The following is a 21,683-nucleotide window of genomic DNA, read 5'->3' as shown; positions in this document are numbered from 1 at the left end:
TACGTGTCTACTTCAAATCCCTTCTGAAACCATCTTGACAGTGATAAACTGTAGTGCAGCAAGTAATTTCATCTTTGCCATGGCTTGTTTTACGAGCTTTTTCAATCAACGTAATTGGGTAATTTATGTGATAGAATTACGGTTTAGCATTTCAGAATAACAGCAAATGTATTTACTTTCATCGCAAAGTCATGTTTTTTGCTAGATTAAATCTTTGTCATCTTAGGTGAGATTAGCGGTGTAGGACTTGACAAATAAATTGCGTAAGAAATTTCTTCCTCAGAGCTTGGTATAAATTACTTATTTGTTTTCTTGATGTTAAAAATACCTGTAGTACAGTCTTTCCATTTTTTTTTTGGCAGTAACGTTATTCTGCAATAACAGAGCATTTGTCATTCATGCCACGTGGCAAGTGCCGTTGTTCTATGATGCTTAAGATGTTTCATATGTTATCCATGTGGCCTGGCAAATTACTTTCTGTGACGCATTGCCATACAATATTCCGTGAGATTACTGTTGTCTTCCTGTGCATTGCTTTATAAGGTATTTCTCCTGCCTTCGTGGTGTAGTGGTTCTGCACGCTGGACCGGGATTCCAGAGGTCCGTGGTTCGATTCCTGGCGCAGGCTTTGCTAATTTTTCATCTCTTCTGCTTCCAAAAAATATACCTAATGTCTCTACAGTGGCGTCCGAACTAAAAGAGTCGTGGATGATGAATCTCTACACCCAGGATTTGGCGATTGGGTCCCCTAAAAACCCCAGTCGCCCTTTAAAAGGGGGAGTATATAAGGTATCTCTTCCGCCTTCCTAGCGTGCCTTCGTGGTGTAGTGGTCAGAACACTGAGCTAGTATTTCAGAGGTCCGTGGTTCGATTCCCGGCGAAGACGTTGCTAATTTTTCATCTTGCCTGCTTCCTAAATACCTAATGTCTCTACAGCTTAACTGACTGATCAAGGAACAACTAACGTACTTCTTAAAAACTTATGCTTTTATTTCTTATAAAAATATATGCCTGCCAGTGGTTAAGACCACTGAGCTTGTTTCGAGCTCGAATCCAGGAAAATGAGCTAGCTGTATTTTCATTTTTATAGTTTCCTAATGTGCGAGGAGAATGCAAGCCAATTTCCTGCAGAAAGGCTTTTGTCACTACTAGTAGATGAGTGGTTAAGACCGCTGAATACTGGTAGTTCGACTCCGGCTCCGATCCAGCTGAATGGGCTGGCTGCGTGATCGGTTTCCTTTGTTTTTTTCCATGTCTGTTTTGTGAATGAAAGCCGGTTTGGCTTAAAAAAACTTTCCACGTAGTCATTCCTTCTCTGAAACAGATTGTGTGTTTAGCACTTGCGTGATTTGCCATATTCAAGTAAACTATTTTAACCGCAGGAAGGTCTTACACACAGGCACATCTTCAGTTAGACACGCTAGGTCAGTTAAGCTTTTCGAATATGGAAAAGCTACGGTAACTACCTGCCTAAGAGGAGGAATGCCTTCGTGGAAGATTTTCTGGGAGAAACTAGCTCCTATTCATATTACACATGGGAAAAACCAACCGTGCAGCAGCCCGTTCGCTTGGGATGGAGCTTAAGCCACGTCAAATTGCCAGAACCACTCGGCTTAACCACTCGGCCGCTGTCTTAATCACTCGGCCACAGGTGAGACGCTCAGCTAGACAGATAACCCTTATATGTTTTAATGAATTCGCTTAAATAGCAATATTACTTCTAATTAATGTAGTTTGCATTATGTTTAATTCATGAGACTTATAATAAATCGAATAGATAATTTTTATAAAATCTTCGTGATTATTGTATTTAAAAAGAGCATCAGATCGTTGCTCTTTTATTATAATTAATAAAATCTGGAAAATTTGTTTCTAATGTTATATTATTACTTTCCTTGGTACAAAATAATTGTTTTAATTCTTTTCAATAGCGAGTTTCCCGAACAGTTTTCCCCACCGCCTAACAATGAGGTTCTTCTTTAGACTAGATAAAATATTTTTTATGTTATGCCTTTTCGAAAACGAGTATTTTAGCCTTCTACACTCGTTAAGCTTTGTTGCGAGGCGATTCTACACTCTTATTCATCTGGTTCCGCTATGCGGGTGCTGGGATTCGAATCCGAAACTTCAATCTGTTATATAAATCAAAATAGACAAAAATTAGCTTTGCTGTGCGTGTTTAACCTTTAGTAAACACAAATAATGAATGGTATTACATTACGGAAATTTCAGTTACGAAAGAATACATTTTAAAGTAGTGCCAAAGATAATTCAATAAAGTGGTCTTGTGTTTAATGTTTGCACATATTAAAAAGTTTCGGTTTGCAAATAATTAAAGTGTTTAAAATCGATAAAAACAAAATACTGTTTAATAACTTAAGTATCTGTACAAAGTTTTCAAGTAAGTAAGACAAAGTGGTCGTCTTGTCAACAGACATTTTGTTTACATGTTATTTCTACAATACTGTTTCGGGGATAGAGTGTGGTAGATTTATGCACATGAATTGTAGATTTATTGTGTTAGCAATTTCTATTCATTGTTACTTTGATACAATAGCTAAAGATACTATAAATCTGCACTATGTGAGTTAGTAATATCACTGCTGTAAAAACGCAAATCTCCGGGGAAACTGCACTGAAAGTTTTTATCAGAGTTTTTTAAAACTTCATTTAGAATAGAGTAGAATTTAGATAATTAATGTATACCTTGTCCACAAAAGTCCTTACTCGACTTTTAGTTTCACAACCGTTAGCCGTAGAATTTAATTTTGCATAAAATATGAAATCTAATATTTGACACGTTCCTCCAGATCTCATACTTATGTTCAGGGAATTTTTGCACGCATTATAAAAGATAAAACACAAACGATTCGACTACGGTATGTCAAAAGACCATAAAAATTGGGAATCCTAATTGGGACCGTACACAAAATGGAAGAGCGAAATGTGTGCATTTTTCTCTTCAGGTTTGTGTATGGTCCCAGTTTTCATTCTCAATGTATACAAACTGAAGAGCGAAATGTGTATGTAACTAAAAATAAAATATCGTTTGGTAAAAGGTTTCTAATGTTTAGAGATTATGTGATGAGTATTTATTCTTATGCAGATTGCTGTGAAAAATATTGATCAATGTACTTTTTTAAAAATGGGACTCTTATTTGTAGAATCTTATAGATTTTTTTGTTCCAGAAAAACTAGCCAGCTTCAGTAGGATCACGTTAACTCGTAATATTATTCGCATTAAGTAAAAATGAAAAATGAATAAAATGAAAAAAAAAAAAAAAAAAAAGGACATCTGAATGGTTTCAGATTTTACATTACGTCCGAAGGGGCGTTTTTTAACGTTTTGTGTGTTACCTTTATTTTTTAAATATCATGTTCTTCGCACTTAAACCATAAAATTCGGTTCAAGAGCAATATCGCAAAATAATTTTAAATTGAGCATATCTTTAGAATTTCCGATACACAGTCTCGCGGGCTGGAGATAAAAATGTTTTTTCTGTACAACATTGCCATAACTCGCTTTGAATGAGTTTGTTAATTAGGAATTCGTTAAAGTTTTACAAAATATGAAATTGATAATAAAACAAATTCCAAATTTCAAATTTATGCCCATATTCGCAATAGGATCACATCATTCAAAATTCGATGGCTCTAGGTACCAGTGTTTTATCACAATGCGAGAAGCATACATACATTTATGCAGATTCTTCATTATTTAATTTCTTCAAATATAATACAGGGCGATAATATTTGCTGGCAACAGTTTGAAAAGTGATACAGCTTTTTAAGATTTCTACGCAAAATGCCAAAACGAAATCAATAGTCCGTCAGGGACAAAGCCCCTTTGGTCTAATAAAAATGGTTTAATGAATTTTTTGTATGATTGTCAAATTATGATTCTAAAGTAATAATATTTCATTTTAATATTGTTAACACATTTTTAGACTCATAAATTATTTGTGCGAAAATTCTTTCGGCATACGAAATATAATAAAATCATAAATTAAAACACTAGTAAATTAAAAAGCAATAACTTTGTATAGCATTTGAGTAGCGGGAGAAAATTAACCTCGATTTGTTGTAAATTATTTACTAACCGACTTGCCAATGCAAATTTAATATTGCGTCACAAATCGAAGATTTCGGAATTAAATAGCTCGATTAATATTTGTGGTAGGATTTTGTGTTTTATTTTTTATAAGGACTAGAAAATTTTCCTAATTATAAGTATAGGGGCTGGAGGAACGAAGTTGATATCCTTAAATTTAAAAATGCCAAAACATTAATTTTTTTTTTTTTCATCGTTGAAAACTACTACTTATATACTATGAATACTTGTACTTGGAACGAAGTTGATATCTTTAAATTTAAAAATTCCAAAACATTAATATTTTTTTTTGCATCGTTGAAAACACTTGTATACTTGTTGGAGGTATATGTTTAGGACCATCGATTGTAAAAATAAAGGGCAGGTAACGACTTTTATGGACACTCTGTACTTACCCAACAGTGGCATTATGTAAACTTCGCTATCTCGTCAAAATAAACAGTATCGCTTTAAACTAACCTACTAGTGGTCGAACGGATAGGATTACTGCATTTTGGTAATTTGACCCGAATTTTATTGCCGGGCATGAAAGGTCCTTCGTGAAATGTTTCTCTTTTTTCTCTTGATAAGAGACTTCCATTCTGAAATGAAAACAAATTGTAGTAAAAAATTTCTAGTACAGTTAAATTCAAAATTTTGATATACATTATTGAAATATTAAAAGTTTATTATGACATTTTTCAATGATACAATTTTTTCATTCAGAATAAAACGAGAATTTCTTTTGCAGTGCTTAAATAACATATGTTCAATCATAACGTAAATATTAATGATTAAAAATATGTTTTCTTATTTTTACCAATTATTTATGAGAAAACCTCTTATTTTTTTATTTTTCAGAGTGAATGTCATATCCGGTCAGCATTTCTTACACAACATTCAAGCAAAAGAGTTCCTGGATTCTCCAGAATTTGAATCCAGCAGATCGGGCGTCGAAGAGAAATTCAAGGTGACCTTCTCAGATTATACATAGAATTACTTAAAGAGGAAAATATTAAAATTACTAGTGAATAACTACTAGCAATTTTAATAGTTCCTTCTTTTTTCCGTAGATAACGCGTAACTACCCTACTGGAAGTAAAATTTGTAATCTATAGAAAGTTTGGTGATTTTCTTCAGAAAAATCTATGCTTGTGTACGTGGAAGTGATTACGAATCAGTTATGTTACGTTATCAATTATACAGACTAAGGTATGGGTACACTGCAGTGTTGGCTCGCTCTGAATGAGATATTAAAAGTGGAAATCCTGTATGAATAAATTTTTATGTTTTGTTTTGGTACACCGTGCGTTTTTACGGAGATATATTTCCATTTGTTCGAAATTTAGTAGCCCATTTCGAAGACAGTATTTTTAAAGCGTTTTTCGTCATTATATACTTCCAATTACAGAAATGTTTTAAATGACGCAAAGATTCATATTCTCGTACTTCTAAATTGTAAAAAATTAATTTTGTATAAAATCTAAAAATAAAATATATCTAACTTTTTATACTGTTGCGTGCGTACGGGTTCGTAATAAATTGAATACACAAATCCGATGAAAAGTGAATAAAATTTATTCTTATCACAACAAATAAAACAAAATGCTGAAATTTCCTCAGAGATATTCGTACAATATCGCAATATATGATAGTAGTTATATTTTAAATCACTAAAAAGTTGAATAGAACTCAATTCAAATCACTGAGAAAGCTAATTCGATCTCACCGCGAATTCGCTACAATCAATAACAGCACTAAGTAAACAACTAAATTGAGATGTGTTCTTCCCGCTTTTGTAAGCTTTTTAATCACGCACGAGAACATTCTGGTATTTTCTCGATTTTTCTGGATAGCAAAAGAGCACAATTACGAGATATCTAGTTTATTTAATTTTCTCCGGGGTAGCTTTCTCTTCAAATAAGTCTCGTGCTGCATTGCACGTGAATATAAAACAATTTTAATTACAAATTCTACTAAAAATAGCAAACTAAATAGAAAAACCGTAACAATATGTTCCTGCGGTCCCTGTACTTATATTTAGGGAAATTTTGTGCTCGTTTACGAATCAGTTATGTTATGCTATCAGCCATACAGACAAAGGTATGAGTATAACACATTGTTAGCTCCCTGTGTATGAAGTATTAAAAGTGGAAATCCTGTATGAATAAATTTTATGCTCTCTTTTTATATACCGTGCGTTTTTACAAAGATGTATTTTCATTTGTTCGAAATTCAATAGTCCATTTCGAAGACAGTTTTATTGTGACATCATACCTTAGATACTTTATTCAATATACACCATACCTACAAAAGTCTTTACTACCCTTATTTCTGCGAGCGTTTTTCGTAGACATATATTTCCAAATACAAAGATGTTTTAAATGACGCAAAGCTTCATATTCTCGGATTTCTAAATTTTAAGAAATTAATTTTGTATAAAGTATGAAATCTAACTTTTTAGACGTTCTTCCGGTAACTATACTTATATTTAGGAAAATTTTGTGCTCGTTATAAAAAACAAACAAATAAATTGAAACAAATAAACTATATTTAATTCCAACATTTGCTATATTTAACGTAATTTTTAAATGTGCATTGAGGGGTCGATTAATAAATAACTTAGAATAATTCGAGATTTTTTTAACCCCTTAAATGCCATTCAATGATATGATTTACCAGTGTCTTTATTTATCAAATTGTTGCATCTGGTACGCCGGAAGAATTTTCACACAAGTAATGCGTAAGTTTTCTAACTCTTAAAATGCCCACAACGGTCGAGCGGTCAAGCCGCTAAACACCGAAAATTCAGTCCGAGGTTCGAATCCCACGTACGTTGCATGGCTGCATGGGCGCTTTCCCTACGTGTAACGTATATACGAACCAGTTTACTCTAGAAAGTCCACCACGAAGGCATTCCTTCCCTTAGGCAGATAACCTTAGAGGCTTTGCTGTAATTTAATAAACCAAAACAAACCTAAGTCTAAAAATGCGCTATTAATATTCTCTTGAAATTTTACTAGTTTTTAGAATCGTAATCTGGTAATCCTAAAAAATCATTATAGTACACATTTTTTTCATTTTTAATTAATGCAAGTAATATTAGCATTTGCCTGTGTGCCAGTATTGAAGTCCGCCAATGTATTCTAGAACATGTTTTCTATATTGCGAATAAAATGTCCTTTTTTCGGGAGGGACATTAAATTAGTAAATATTTTTCTCAATAATCTGCATAGAAATGATCAACACTTAATATCGTAACATCAGAAGCCCTTTTCTAAATGCTATTTTATTTTAAATTAAGTGCACCAATGCAAACATTCCACTCTTTAATTTGAATACGGGCCCTTAATATGATGCTCGATTTTCATTTAAAATGTCTTAGCAATTGTTTTTCGTACGGGTACCAAACCTTGTGTTGTAGAGACATTAGGTTAATTGGAAGCAGAAAAGATGAAATATATGCAACCGAATTCGCCGGGAATCGAACCGCGGACCTCTGGAATACCGGCCCAGCGTGCAGAACCACTACACCACGAAGGACGCTAGGAAAGTGGGAGAATATACCTTATAGTGTATTTTTTATAACTAGTAAAAAATTATCCGAAAGATAAGTGTAGGGACAGGTGTAATGTGTAAAATTTTAGAATACGTAATTTTTTATAAAATTGATTTCTTTAAATTTAAAAATTCCAAAGCGCGAATCTTTGCCTCATTTAAAACATTTTTGTAATTGAAAATATCTGTATACAAAAGGGAAAAAATGAAATATATGTCTACAAAGAAACAAAGAAAAGAAAAAAAAAAGAAGAAGAAGAATTAAGGTGTACACTATCCAACATTGAAAATGCGGCACCAAGAAGGAGTGGCCAATGATCTTTATTTTGAAATGATATGCATAATAAAGAGCGAGAACAGCGTCGGCTCATTAGGTTGTAGGTACGTTGGACGGCGATACACGAAGCAATACGTCTAGGTACAGATTCAGTGAGACTACAGATGAAGTCCTCAAGAATGCTTGTCCATTCCCTGTCAACCATTTGGCACCGTTTGTCTTCTAAACGCGGCAACAGCAGGATCTGCAAATTGCGTCCCATCACATCCCAAATGTGTTCGATTGATGAGAGATCAGGTGAGAACGGTGGCCAGGGAAGCATATGTACACCTTGAAAAGCACGTTGGCTGATGCGAGCAGTGTGTGATCGGGCGTTATCCTGCTGGTAGAGGACACTGGGTCGGTAGGGGAGTGTCACTATGTATCGTTGGGCCATCATAGTGCCCTGAATACGAATTAAGGTGACCTGGAATCTTACGCAATTGCGCCCCAAACCATGATGCCGTGTTATCGCGCGGTGTGACGTTCCTGAATTGCAGCCGGATTGGGCCTGTCTCCACATTGACGCCCCATTCGTACGCGGCGACTATCATTGGAGAAATAGAAGCGTGACTCATCTGAGAACATAAGTATAAATCTTATCCTTATCTATTAAAAGTGGTTGTCGTCGGCTGGTGAGATTCTTCGAACACCGAGACTCATAGCTACCAAATCTCTCGGTTTTATCTGGAGAATCCTGGTTTCGCGTCATCTGTATCAGTAGATAGCTGTAAAACTTAAAATTGGAAAACTCCGTACTCCTACCACTAGTGATTTTCAGCATAATTTCATAATTACATTTTATTTGATATAAATTATCTTAATTGGTATTTATTTTTTTCATCAAGGATGTGATATATAGTTAGATTTATCGACATAATAGTACATAAATTAATTATTAACTTAATTTTTATCCTATTTAAAAGTACTTATTTAAAAGTTAAATCATCCTATTTAAATTTTAAGTCCTAAAGTTTCATCCTATTTAAAAGTTAATAAACGCTTTCCTACGTAGATCGGATGCGAAAGTAAAGGCCCAGTAACGACTTTTGTGGATACTGTGTATAAAAGACCTGCGTAGCAAGCTTGTCAGAATAACATATTGATACTTAATATTATGTAAAACGTTCTTGGTATATGTGCATGCTGTATCTCTTGATGAAAAAACTGCAGCGTTCTTGAGCAGTTTACAGAGCCACTGGTTAGGAATCTTCTAAATCGTATTGTTGTATAATTAAAGGCCCTCTTAGAATTGGTTCTGATCAAGATTTGGGTTTACAAACTCCAAAGTGTCAGGCAAAATAGTTCACCTCTGTACCAATGTTGTGAACCTTGAAATGCGTTTTTTACACTAGGATGACGCATAATCATTATCTGCCAAGATTCTGCCTTAAGCAGTAAAGGCTTCATCCTTGGAAATCTTTGCCGTTGTTGAATTATTCAATTTTTCTCTGGCTAGAAGTCATAAACTGTTAGTCCGCGTAGGATTGATTAGTCATGCTAGTGTAACCCTGCCACTTGCTATACTATTGTAAATTTCGTAATCAATAATACTGTAAACTAAAATATTATACAGATTTTGATATGTTATTGCTATTAAATTTTAAATAAAATGCGTAAAAGCTTTTTAAAGGAAATTAATCGATTTTTTAAATTTTATTATCAAAACTTATTAAATACCGAAAACACAAATTGTGGAGTTATTCATAATATATAACCTGCTTGGATGAACATTGTCAGCTAGCATTCACTCGTGCAAAGACAGATTGAAAAATTAAATATGAAAGAACTATTCCCGAACCTTGAATGAAAAATAATTTTTTCCAAAAAATAGGATGTAGTTTTTAATTAATTTTGAAAACTGAGGAAATAATTTTTTTTGAAAATTTAAAATTGTATTTTATTACGAAAATTCAAATTTGAAAGTTAAAATTTGAAATAATTAAAATATCAAACAAACCTTAGGATTCGTTTTATAGAATTTTAATTCGCTTTATAGACTATTTTAAGTAAAGTGATTTCTAAAAACGTATGGCGATACCTTTTTCATCCCTGTAAGGGTGCTGTTTATTAGATTTTAAAAAAATAATTTCGCTTCAGCGCATATATCAAATCCAGGGTAGAGCACCTGCGCATTTTGCTTAAAATGTTCAAGCAAATCTCAATTGTACAGTGCAGCAGACGAACTGGTAGTCCCATTGAATGGTTTGCCCCAGTTCCCGGATACAAATCTTTTGCTCATTTTTTATTGCAACACAAGAAATCTGAATTCCTGTAGCTGCAACAGATGAACTCTGGTATTCTGATGATTCCTGGACTGAAGATGCTGTAATAAATTTTTGAAACATATCTCGAACTTATCGGTAGGACGGCACTGGGCGTCTTTTATCGATATTTATAGGATTCTATTTACTTGATATTAATTCAAATGCCCTTCAGACTCTAGTAGACTACCATCGAGTTATCGCTCCGTCTAATATAAATACAGAGTCCTATCAACTTTTTTTTTATTTAACTTGAATCTAAGCAGAAGTCACCACTTGTGCGTACAAGCAAAACTCCTCTATTTGCGCATAGTAAGGTAACATAAAGCTTGTAATTTAAAAGTGTCATAGCCGGAGACTACACAAAGTTGGCCTAATTAAACTGGCCCAGAACTTTAATGCCGCATTTTAACGTCGGCTAGCAAAATGGCTAATTCCGGAATATTAACAAGCAGAGCTGGGAAGTAGAAATATGAAGCTGATGCCAAAAGCTTTACATATAAAACATTCAAAGCACTCGCCTTAAATACTCTTCAATCTCATTTGCATCCCTATGAGGGCTAACGGAAAGGAGAAGTTATAGTAAAAGATCAAATCATAAAAATTTATTAATTATAATAAAATACCTTACACACTGAAGGTTCAAAATTCGAATAATTATTTTTTGTTTCTCATTCTTTCCATTGTATGTTTTTACGTGTTAAAGGCTTTTTTTATTACCTATACGCAGATCTTCCTCTTTATAATTTAAGGACATGGCATTTTCTGCAATACCTTCATGTAATTTTTTATTTACCTAGTCTGCAGATTAGCTTCCTAGCGTTTGGTGACTTAATGCCGGAACGCCCTGAATACAATGATTTTTATTTTATTAATTTCGAACTATGCAACTCAAATCAAGAAGCGAGTTTTATTCAAAAAGTTGCTTTTATGCAAAATAATGCCCTTAAGGGAAGAATGGCTAAGATATTGTTACGTTATTTTCTGACACTAGTTGTTGCGTTATTTTCCTCCTTCACGTTTCCTTCTTCACGGGGTTCGTGGGGATTTGGAGTGAATAACGACGACAGCACTTGATGGAATATCGAAACACACTTTATTTAGCGAGTATTAATCAGGTCAGCTCCAAAGTCACGTTTTACAGTCGTCGAAGATCTAATATAAACTCGCTGGAACAATCAGCAATACAGCCTTCAGGTTATCAGGCTATTACGGTGGAGATAGCTTCACTGCAAAGCACCAGAATACAGCTCCCGACTCTGCTTGGTTGTTCTCGGAACTCCACGTACTCTCGAAACTCTCCACGCTACAACTCGCGATGTACTCGACGACACACAGAGCACAGATCCCGACTCTTCGGGTCTATCGTTCCCGGAGCTCAACACTCTCTCTCGAAGATGCACTAACTGCGATACACTATGAGACTCTTTCGATCCACTTGGCACTCGCGGCCCGGCTGTGAACTCGATCGACTCCGCACGGACTAACTCGAGATTAACTATCTCGCACTCTGACTCTCCGCGTACCAGCAGGATTTATATAGTTTTTGGCTCGTGTTCGAGAACATTCTGGGTTAAACCGGTAAGAATTCGTTCCAGAAGGTTCTCCATCCGTCAATGGCATGTCGCCAAATGTGGCGACCCTGCCTTCCCTTGCCATTTTATGGCAATCCTAAACCTACGTTGCTACGTTGAGGGGAAGCTATCTTACCGCGCCTGGACATTTCGTAACAATATGATAGCTTATTTCGTGTACGATGACCCCGAACGAGTTAGCGGAACAGGGTTTCCTTTTATTGTTCACGAGGAATGAATTTTAAAATGTCCACTTTTTAAGACAGATAACAATCGTATGCTTTTCCCTAAATAATATCTCGACATAACTCGTATACGAGGTAAGTGTAAAATTTAAAAAAATTCAAAATCTCTGTTGAGGATATAACGCCACGTAAAAATAAAACTGTAAACATGTAGATTTCATGTTCCCAAAGTATTTCTTTTAACAAATTATACAAATAGTTCAAATCTTTGCGTTGACAGAAAGGAAATTTAAAACGATGACTGGTAATCAAAAATATTTTTAAAAATTATTTAAGGAGCTTTTTTTAGAGAAGATAAAATTAATACTTATAGTTGGAAATTTGTTTTTTGTATTACACTTAAAAAAATTCCATTCCAGCCTTTCTGTCGATCAATTCTGAAATAAGTTTAGTTTCATATTATAACTTCTTATAGAATAGTCACATGCGCTTCACAACACTATCTCTTGAGCAATTGATTATTACCCGTCCTTTTATATTATACTTCAGATTAAGTTCTCATGCATTATTTAAGAAGTTACTCAGTGTTGTTCTGTCACTGAAACTTAAACAACGACCTGTCAGTGAATTTTAGACAAAGGAATTCTCAAGGAGCAGTTTGGCTGCTGTCCAAGCCTATGATGCACTTTCAGAACTATTTGTCTTCAGTTTAGTTATGTATTTAGCCAGGAAAATATACCATTATGCGAGAAGATTATAGAATTAGATCTGATCATTAATTCATTCATTTGTTATTAAAGCCATATAACATTAAGATATATTTATATTCACATTCACTTACAACTGGCGATTCATGAAGCAATTTTACACTGCCTTTAAATAATTTCTCATAAACTAATTATTATTATTAAGAACCTGAAGAAGATGTCCCGGAAATTCAAATTTACATTGCCAAATTAGCAGAAAAAGTTTTTGCGCATATTCCTGATGTTAGAAATTGCACCATCCCAATGCTGTACTATTATGACTATGAATGTGAAGAAAATAGAAAAAGACCGCTTGCGGTTCTAAGACAGCTAGATACCTAATTTAATGTACAAATACCTTGTACCCTTATTCCTTAATATGTCATTATTCCTCATGTACCGTCCTTTAGTGTATTGTTTTACTTATGTCGGTTCTTAGCTGTATTTAATGTTTATTGTAATTATTATGTAAATATGCTGTATATATATCCACTTTTTTGCCGTACTGAGTGTTTCAGGACTGCTTCAGTTGCAATAAGGCATTTTTTTAACTGCTATAATTGCTATTTTAATACTTGTAATTGCTTATTTCCTCGACTGCGCATTTGCCTTTGCCTTCGGCCTGCGCCGCAGGAGTTTCGCCTCACAGAATCTGTTCATGGCGTTCTTCCGCTATAGACTATGCTACTCGTGAACGTCTATACTGATTTCTTCTGTTCTCCTAACTATTCGGAACTCTCAAAGAATAGTAAACCATCAATCACCTATACCGGGTTAGCGATAAAATGCGGGAACCCTAATTGTGAACATTTTGAGTTCGCCGGAGCCGACCACGCGAAGGTGGTGACAAAGGACTTTGTTCTGATCTCGAGCCCGACTAGGCGCTGAGTGACTGTGTAAACATCTAAAGTGATGCAAAATTGTCCTTGAGTTCAACTAGCGCGAGGAGACGCTAAGCCACTATTATATCCCAATTTAATCCGTAGCTTTTTACTCTATTAAATGTTCTGTTGTGTGGAAAAAGGATTAGTCATTCTTTACTGAGTAATATCATTTTTACCTTCCCTCACATATATGTATTCAACATGCGTCTGTCTTTCTCGTGTTTTTCTTTTGTTTTTGAAACAAAAGAGTTCCAAATTAGCTGTCGTCTTGTATGGGACTAACGAGCCTTTTATTTCAACTGAAAGTTGCTTTCGAAGGCTGATGGATTCCTCGGACCCCGAGATCAAAAGCTGCCAGCTCTGTCGGTTTTTAGCGGGAGACTCCTGGTTTCTCACGACGCCTCTCTGTAGATCGCGAAATTTACCATACTTTAATTTTTAGTCTTTACCGAGAAAAATATTTCGCACTTATAAATGAAATTTTTTTAAGTAATAAATCTTAAATTTCGAAAAAGCCATTCCACCACCAATAATGGTTTTCTGTGTAATTTTTCTCATTAAATTTCATTTCATCTGAATTGTCTTAATCTACTGTAGACATCCGTAGACCGTTTTATGAAAATGAAGTCAATGTTTAATCAATTAGCGTTTGTATTTAGCTACGTTTTCTGATTTGTTGTTAGGTTTATCCGCCTAATAATATTTATAGTATTAATAATGAATTTTAGTTTCACCCTATTTAGAAGTAGTTTGATAAATAAAGCTTTCCCTCCTTACTTAGGATTTTCTCAACGTGAAGTATAAGAAAATTTCGAATTACCCAAAGAACATTGCATTTAGAATATCTAATTAAATTTTAATATATTTTAAACCTGAATCACATTATAAATAGTTGAATGACTCAAATAATGTAGCTGCAGATGCTTCTAGTAGACGGTTGGCTTCTTGGATACACATTTCAAAGTAAAACTCTAAGCCAGATATCTGTTAAATTGTCTCATTATTGGCTTGCTATTAGGCTTGTTGTTGTTGTTACTAATCTCCATGTCTAAGAATATACTAGACGAGGTCCACGAGACCATTCACCTTCAGAAAATCGAAAACAAGCTTAGGAGACTTGTAAAGGTCCTCAAGAGACAACTCCAGGCACTCAAGGATATGTGCCGGTGATGCCGGTGCAATTTGGCATTTAGAGCAAATTTGATGCATCTTGAGACCTTTCTCAAATCTAAGTCATTTCAGCTGTCCACTGAAGAATCGGGAAAGTGTTGTCTGAACACATCGATCGCAATCAATAGCAAGAGTTCTTCCAGGACAATCAGCTTGATACCAGGGATGATTCGGGGAAACGAGCCAAATGTGCCTGTCTGCATGTCTTCTAATGGAATACAGTTCAAGATATGTCAATGAATTGGTAAATGGTAATGGTTCTTCAGAACCCTCCTTCGCCAGAATGTCTGCCATTTCATTCCCCCATATGTCAACATGGGAAGGAATCCACTGAAGGTGCACTTTGCAGAGTGACGAGACCTGCTCAAGCTTGCTAAGAATTGCAATTCCGGCCCTATCACCAACTCTTCGCCAGTTTGAAAGATACTGGATGGCGCTACGACTGTCAGACAAAAACCATACTGCCTTAAGATCTGTAAAGGACGAAACAGCGTTTATTCCCTCTTCGATGGCTGTAAGCTTACTCTTAAAAACCGAACTGAAGTCAGAATTTTTTTCTTTATTTTAACAATATTTCCATTTGTGCATTTAATGACAACTCCACTACCGGAACGAGAGTCCTCGCTTTTACTCCCATCAGTATAGATAAGGGTAGCTTCAGCGGGAATTGCGGTATATAGTTTCTAAGGCAGATTGTCGTAACAGGGCTGGAATATCATTTTTCTTGGAAACTCGAGAAGTTCCGTATGAAACTCGACTCTAGGGAGTCTCTCAGACGGATCTAAACATTGTTTCGAGGAATTCTGCTCAATATTACGGTCAATTATACCAGCATACTCAATTTGACTAAGTGGGCTATTTTTCTTTAGTTATTACTCCAGTGCTGCAGGAATTCTGAAGTTCTATTTTGGGAGCCATAACTGAAAAGTTTATTATAATATTTTGCAAGTCCAGCATTTCTTAGGCTAAGGGGTTGAAGGTCTGTTTCATACAACGTAATTTTATTCGGGCAACTGTTGCGTAAGCCAGTTATAATACGAGAAGTACTAAGTTGGACTCTTTCCAATTTCTAGAGGTTGGCAGAAGAGGCACAACAGTAAACGGCGAAACCGTATTCCAAAATAGGTCGTATGATAGCTGAATAAATAGTTCTCAATGTGCAAGCATCGGCTTCCCAATCACGTCCCGAGATATACTTTAAAATGTTTAGTCGTTCTCTGCCCCTAAAAACCAGTGCATCCACATGTTTCTTACTAGTGATCTCTGGATCGAGAACGAAGCCCAAATATTTCGGATGTTTGTCATACCTAAGAGGCAAATTATTCATAAAAATTTTTGGATGATAATTATAAAACTTCTTATTGGTGATAAAAAAAACTAACAATAGATTTAGTTGGATTAACACTCAATTTGTGGTCTTTCAAGAATTTCCACACTTCTTCAAGGATAAGATTTATATTGGTCTCAGTTGGACTCACATCTGGGCCAGAGCTCCAAGGGCGATATCATCCGCAAATAGCCTGCAATTATCATCCGCAATTAGGCTTGTAGTATTCTTCAAACCCTCCAACTTATTTCATTCTTCAGATGGTACCGCCTATTTACTGTTTATACTATATTTTCTATTTTATATTTCTCACTAAAATTAACTAATTAATTATTAAACTTAATTTGAAGTGTAAATCAGAATGAGCTACATTTTAAAACGGTTTTCTTTCATATGTGAGTCTATTATTTAGATAAATATCTGAAAGGCGTTCTATATTTAACGCCATACGTATAAAATTTTTATTTTGATATAAATTCTGAGACGACATTTTTGACATTTGTTGCTTATTTTTTAAACAGCATTACTTCTAACAAACTGTACAGAATGCGTATAGAGAAATTTTTGAACTTCTGATTGATGACTGTAAGATAATATGGAAGATTCATTTGTCTATTTAATCGGTTGATTAATAACTCAGGTAAAACTTTGGAGGACTATTGAAACCTTTATATAGGCGGATATTGATTTTAGATTGGCTGTCTCACCATATTAAATTTGTTTTGTTAGCTAATTTACAGTTATGTGTCTCACAACAAATATAACTTTGTCAACGAGGCTTCATTCAAATACTCATTTTTTTCTTAGGTATCCATCGTAGCCGTCACTCCATGTCGCTGCATTGTGTGGCAGAGGCAGAGTCTGGAGTATCTTTTAATAAAGGAGACGCACTTGTCAAACGTACTCGCCCTTCTTCTCTCCAGGGATATTACAAGGAAACTTTATGCTATGAATGATAAGGTCATATTCTATTACTAATTAAAAAATTTGCATGCAATAATTTAAATACATAAAAAAAAAAAAAAAAAAAAAAAAAAAAAAAAAAAAAACAGACGCACATTTATCTTGCGTCTCAGAAGGTGTCCGCCGAAAACATTGCGGCAAAAACATCGCGGACGAAAACATTGCGGAGAAAACAACGCAAGGCGACATCGTGGGAGAAAAAAAGCAAAGAGAAAACATCACAGTTCTTAAGCATCGTGGTACAAAATATTGTCGTCGCAAATAAAGAGGTTCAAAATCTTCGCAGTTTAAAAACATCGTCATCGAAAATATGGTGGTAAAAAATAAAGTACCTACAAATACAAATCACCGCATAACGATAACATCGCACACATGCGTTTTTCAGGTTTTTAAAAGCTGTAAATGCATTTTCCCAAAATTATTTGGGAGCTCAAAAAGGAAAGAGGGATATTTTTACTTTTATATTTCATATTTTTGAATGAACGAATACATTTTTACTGAAAAAGTAAGAAGGAAACTTAAGCATTTAAAAATGGACAATGACTAGAAAATTAATGCAATTTACAGAACTTAATAAGAATTTTAAATTTACATAGTTAATTTACAAAGGTCATAATAAATTAATCTTTTTTGTTTAAGTTTTAATCATAATTTTTCATGAAAAATAGAGCTTAAGATGTTTAGAAAAAAGAAGATGAATAACTGCATGAGGTTACCTGTATAAACATTGTTTAGTTAATTATCAAATTACTTTCTATCACGTTTGTTAGTCTGATATTGTTTTAGTGAAAATTATATCTTGTTTTGTTTCCGTTTATTCTTAAAGTGCCGTTAACATTTCATGCGCTTTTAAATCTTTATGCAAATATGAACTCATAACCTTTAAAACCCGAAAACCGCATGTGTGCGATGTTATCGTCATGCGATAATTTGTAGGTGCCTTATTTTATTCCTGCGATATTTTCGACGACGATGTTTTTAAACTGCGAATTTTATTTTATTTATTTATTTATTTTTTATTGAAAATTTTAAATCCTTGTGCACCACATAGTAACTGCGAAGTTTTTGAACCGCTTTATTTTCGACGACGATATTTTGTACCACGATGTTTTAGAACTGCGATGTTATATCTTTGCTTTTTTTCCTCCCACGATGTTTTGTACTAGGACGTATTCGCCTTGCGTTGTTTTCTTCGCGACGTTTTCATCCGCGATATTTCCTGTTGTAACCTCTTAGGAAGTATAAAAATCACGGAATTTGGGAAGGGAAGCATTATCATATTAACGTTTTTTACCTAAAAGTAAGATTATTGCTTATATGACATTTGAATTTTACAAGATTTAAAATAATAGAAAAAATAATAATAATTCATGCAAATGTTCTGTTATTTCTGAGTAATTAACGCATAATTTGTTCCAAGATTTTTTACCTTGACGCTGAGTGAGCCATTTATTTCTTCAGTTCTTTGATTTTCTTTCTACGCTTCTGCTCTGCCTATGTAAAAGCGAGAGAATTAAAATGCATGTCAAGTAACGTTCAATTTGTAGATAATCTTAGCTTTTTATGAACAATTTATATTTCATATAATCCTTAAGCAGTGGTTTTATATTCCTTTTACTGTAAGTGTTTAAGTTGTAGGAGCAGGAGCGTAGTCAACTGTAAAGTCCACAAATTTGATATAGCAAATATGCATATACAGAATAATCAGAAGCTAATATTATACTGTACACACATGAAAAGTAATTGAATACAAGACTTTAAGAATTTTGTTTTTGTGAACGTTATTATACACCAGCTGTGTACCAGTTTATGTGTATTTTATTGATGCTGTTTGTTTCTTATTTTATATTTAAGTAAACCTATTGCGCCTATTCAATGTCTAAGTCATATATTCGCGTGTGTTCGATGCATTGTTCAAATTTTTGTTTTGTTTTATAAATTCAAATCTAACCTTTATTTGATTTTTTTGTGTAAAATATACTGTTTTACTTCTAATGGATTCATAACTGATATATAAAATGTGTCCTAGGACTTTCGAGGGACAAACTACATCTGTAAACTAAAATAATTCTCAGTTCGTAGTTCGATTATTCCAGTTATTTTGTCTATAATCTTCCAAATAAGCGTAAGATGCGTATATTTTATCTTATAATTTAAATAATAGCACAAGCAAGTAAAGCAGTCGTAACTCAGGTACGGCTTTTTGAGATGAAGACAGATGCATTTTGGTTACAATCGGCTTGTTGAACACTTTACACCGTCATGTGCTTTGCTATACTCAAGAAAACAAACTTTGCACGGTATCTACACAAGCCAACTTTCCTTGAATGTTTTCCTTCTACTATGCTGTCCATTCTCGTAAATTTGTTAATAAATGATTTTGTTAATATTTAACCTTTTTGGAAGAGAGTTTCAAAATTAACGTTGAAATTTGACTCAAACGGCTGCGTGCCATAATCCTCATAAATATACTGCAACAGAACTATTCTTTCTTTTATAATTGTTATTCTACAATCAATTGAGAACTTTATTAATCTTTGACACCTCTTCTAGAATCATTTATTTTGTTCGCATACTTAAGGTATGATTAGTCTGCCACCAGACTGCATCGAGACTAGGATGCAGGGGTTATTTCGAAAGCCACTCATAATGTTTCTAACAAAAAGCTTTTCTCTGATTTCCCTACTGCCTTCTCTATCTAAAACGCGTGCTCATGATAAAACCCACAGCAATATAAATGTGATAATATTAGAGATACATCATTTGAAAATGGATAGGTTTTTGAAATTTCATTTCGCTCTTCAATAACATTTTATTTACAGCTCTACAAGTACATGGCAAATGAAAATTCAGCTTGCTTTCAGTTACGCCTTATAATAAAGTTCTTGCTTTTTACAGCAATTATTGACCACATTTGATGTTATTTCATTACAAGAATCTCAGTAAACCTTCACTGCCTCTAAACCTTTAACATAAGTTGCTATGTTTTGAGACTCCATTCCTAAGTCTTTAATAGGCTTTTGATAATTCCTTTTTAAGTAATAAAAATGTTCTCGATTAAATGGGTTTAGTCTACCCGCCTAGTTTGATGAGAAAAAAGAACTTTATTCATCAAAAAGTTTTAAGTAATGAGATGGGCAAAAACAATTTCTTAAATTCTCGAGTTTTTTAAAAATTATTTTGAGAGTTAAGAATATTTTTAAGTATAAAGAACTATAATTTCGAGACCTGAGATTTTTTTCATAATTTTTATGATTTTCCACAACGAGATTCTTGAGTACAATCGCTAATTACTGTTGTTCATGGGCAAACATCAGCAGTCCTTTCAGCAACTGTAATTGCTGTTCTGAAAGCTGTTCTTCCACGCGTGTGATAAGATTGTAGGGACGATACGGGAGCTCCAGCTACCTTCTCGAGCTTTTACTTCTTCCGCTCAATTATTTTCTCGAGTGAAGTCATTTAAATGTTTCCTGGGGCTATTTCATTATTTGCAGTGCGCAGTGATATTCACCGAGTAACTGCAACAGAGACCATCAGCACATTTTGACTTTGTGTGAGTCAGAAAGTGATCCTGTCTTCTAAGAATTTTTACATGAATAATTGCAGCATTCCAAATAATATATAAAATTAAAACTGAAAGTAGTAATGTTTTTTAATACTAGAAAGATACATAAAAATTTAATGTTTTTTTATTTAATAAAGATAATAAGTGAGTTCTGTTGATTTTATTGCGCTTACGTTATAAGAAGTAATCGCCTTCCCCCGTGCGGGTTCTCGTGGTGTAACTGCCAGGCTAGAAAACAGAGCATATGTGGATCAAGTCTTGCCGAAAGCATAGCTGAATTTTCGTGATAATCGCTTGGAAAATCAAATATATTGGAGCCTGACTAAAATGCAGTGTCTGATAATTCATCAACAGTTCGTCAATTTGGGCGACAACTAAGTCTCTTTCCTCTCTCCCCAGTCGCTAAGTGATGGAGAATGCAAGGAATTATTACGCTCATTACTAACCCCATCCAGTTAGCTGGCTATTAGTTATCCTCTACCGAATTCGTAGCTCGAAAAGTCATATTTTTTCAAAGAACTAATATTTTATACTCAAGAATAGCACTGGTTGGAGAATCATAGTTTGGAAAACGCTGCAGCTGCTGCTTATGTCGAATATATTAAGCTTTTCAAAGCGCAAAAAATTAATTATGTTCTCCCCGGGATTCGAGCTACGAATCTTCTCACTGCCAGCCGGGCATGCTTCCTGTTATACCCCACGAGAGAGAAGTAAATTCCTTATAACTGTATATAAATTACATAATCTAATGAGATGTTTAAAGTACAGAAAAAATAATTTTAAGACTTTTGTTAATTACTAAAGGAAATTTTAAAATGTCCTTTATTTTCTTTTCTTTTTTTCCCGTTAGATGGTTACGGAGAAAGGTTCTCACTTAGATATTAGACTTCCCAGTTTCACGGGTTCTCTTGCATCGCAAGAAGAAATTAAGAAAAGAACAGAATCAGGTATGTGACTCATTTTCTTTCCTTTCTTTAAATAGCTATTTCAACGCATATTTAATTCTTAGCTGCTCGCTGTGTCAAATTTAGCCAACAAATA

General features: G+C 34.2%; 1 protein-coding gene across 3 annotated transcripts in view; it reads left to right on the top strand.

Moving 5' to 3' along the window:
* The window catches only part of LOC118179516 (popeye domain-containing protein 3-like), a 77,825-nt gene that overhangs the window by 44,754 nt on the left and 11,388 nt on the right, over window positions 1-21,683 (top strand). For 2 of the 3 annotated variants that reach the window (XM_085813736.1, XM_085813735.1), the window contains 3 exons: window positions 4,952-5,060; window positions 16,922-17,074; window positions 21,493-21,589. In XM_085813736.1, coding sequence (XP_085669862.1) covers window positions 4,952-5,060; window positions 16,922-17,074; window positions 21,493-21,589 — 359 coding nt within the window. The remainder of the gene's footprint in view (window positions 1-4,951; window positions 5,061-16,921; window positions 17,075-21,492; window positions 21,590-21,683) is intronic. The other variant, XM_085813737.1, reaches the window with a different exon arrangement.

The sequence above is a fragment of the Stegodyphus dumicola genome, chromosome 3 (assembly GCF_044657685.1).
Source record: "Stegodyphus dumicola isolate Sdum_Otavi_A_Nest chromosome 3, ASM4465768v1".
NCBI lineage: Eukaryota > Metazoa > Arthropoda > Arachnida > Araneae > Eresidae > Stegodyphus > Stegodyphus dumicola.
Note: the sequence above shows the minus strand (reverse complement) of the source record. Positions and strands in the feature narration are given on the sequence as shown.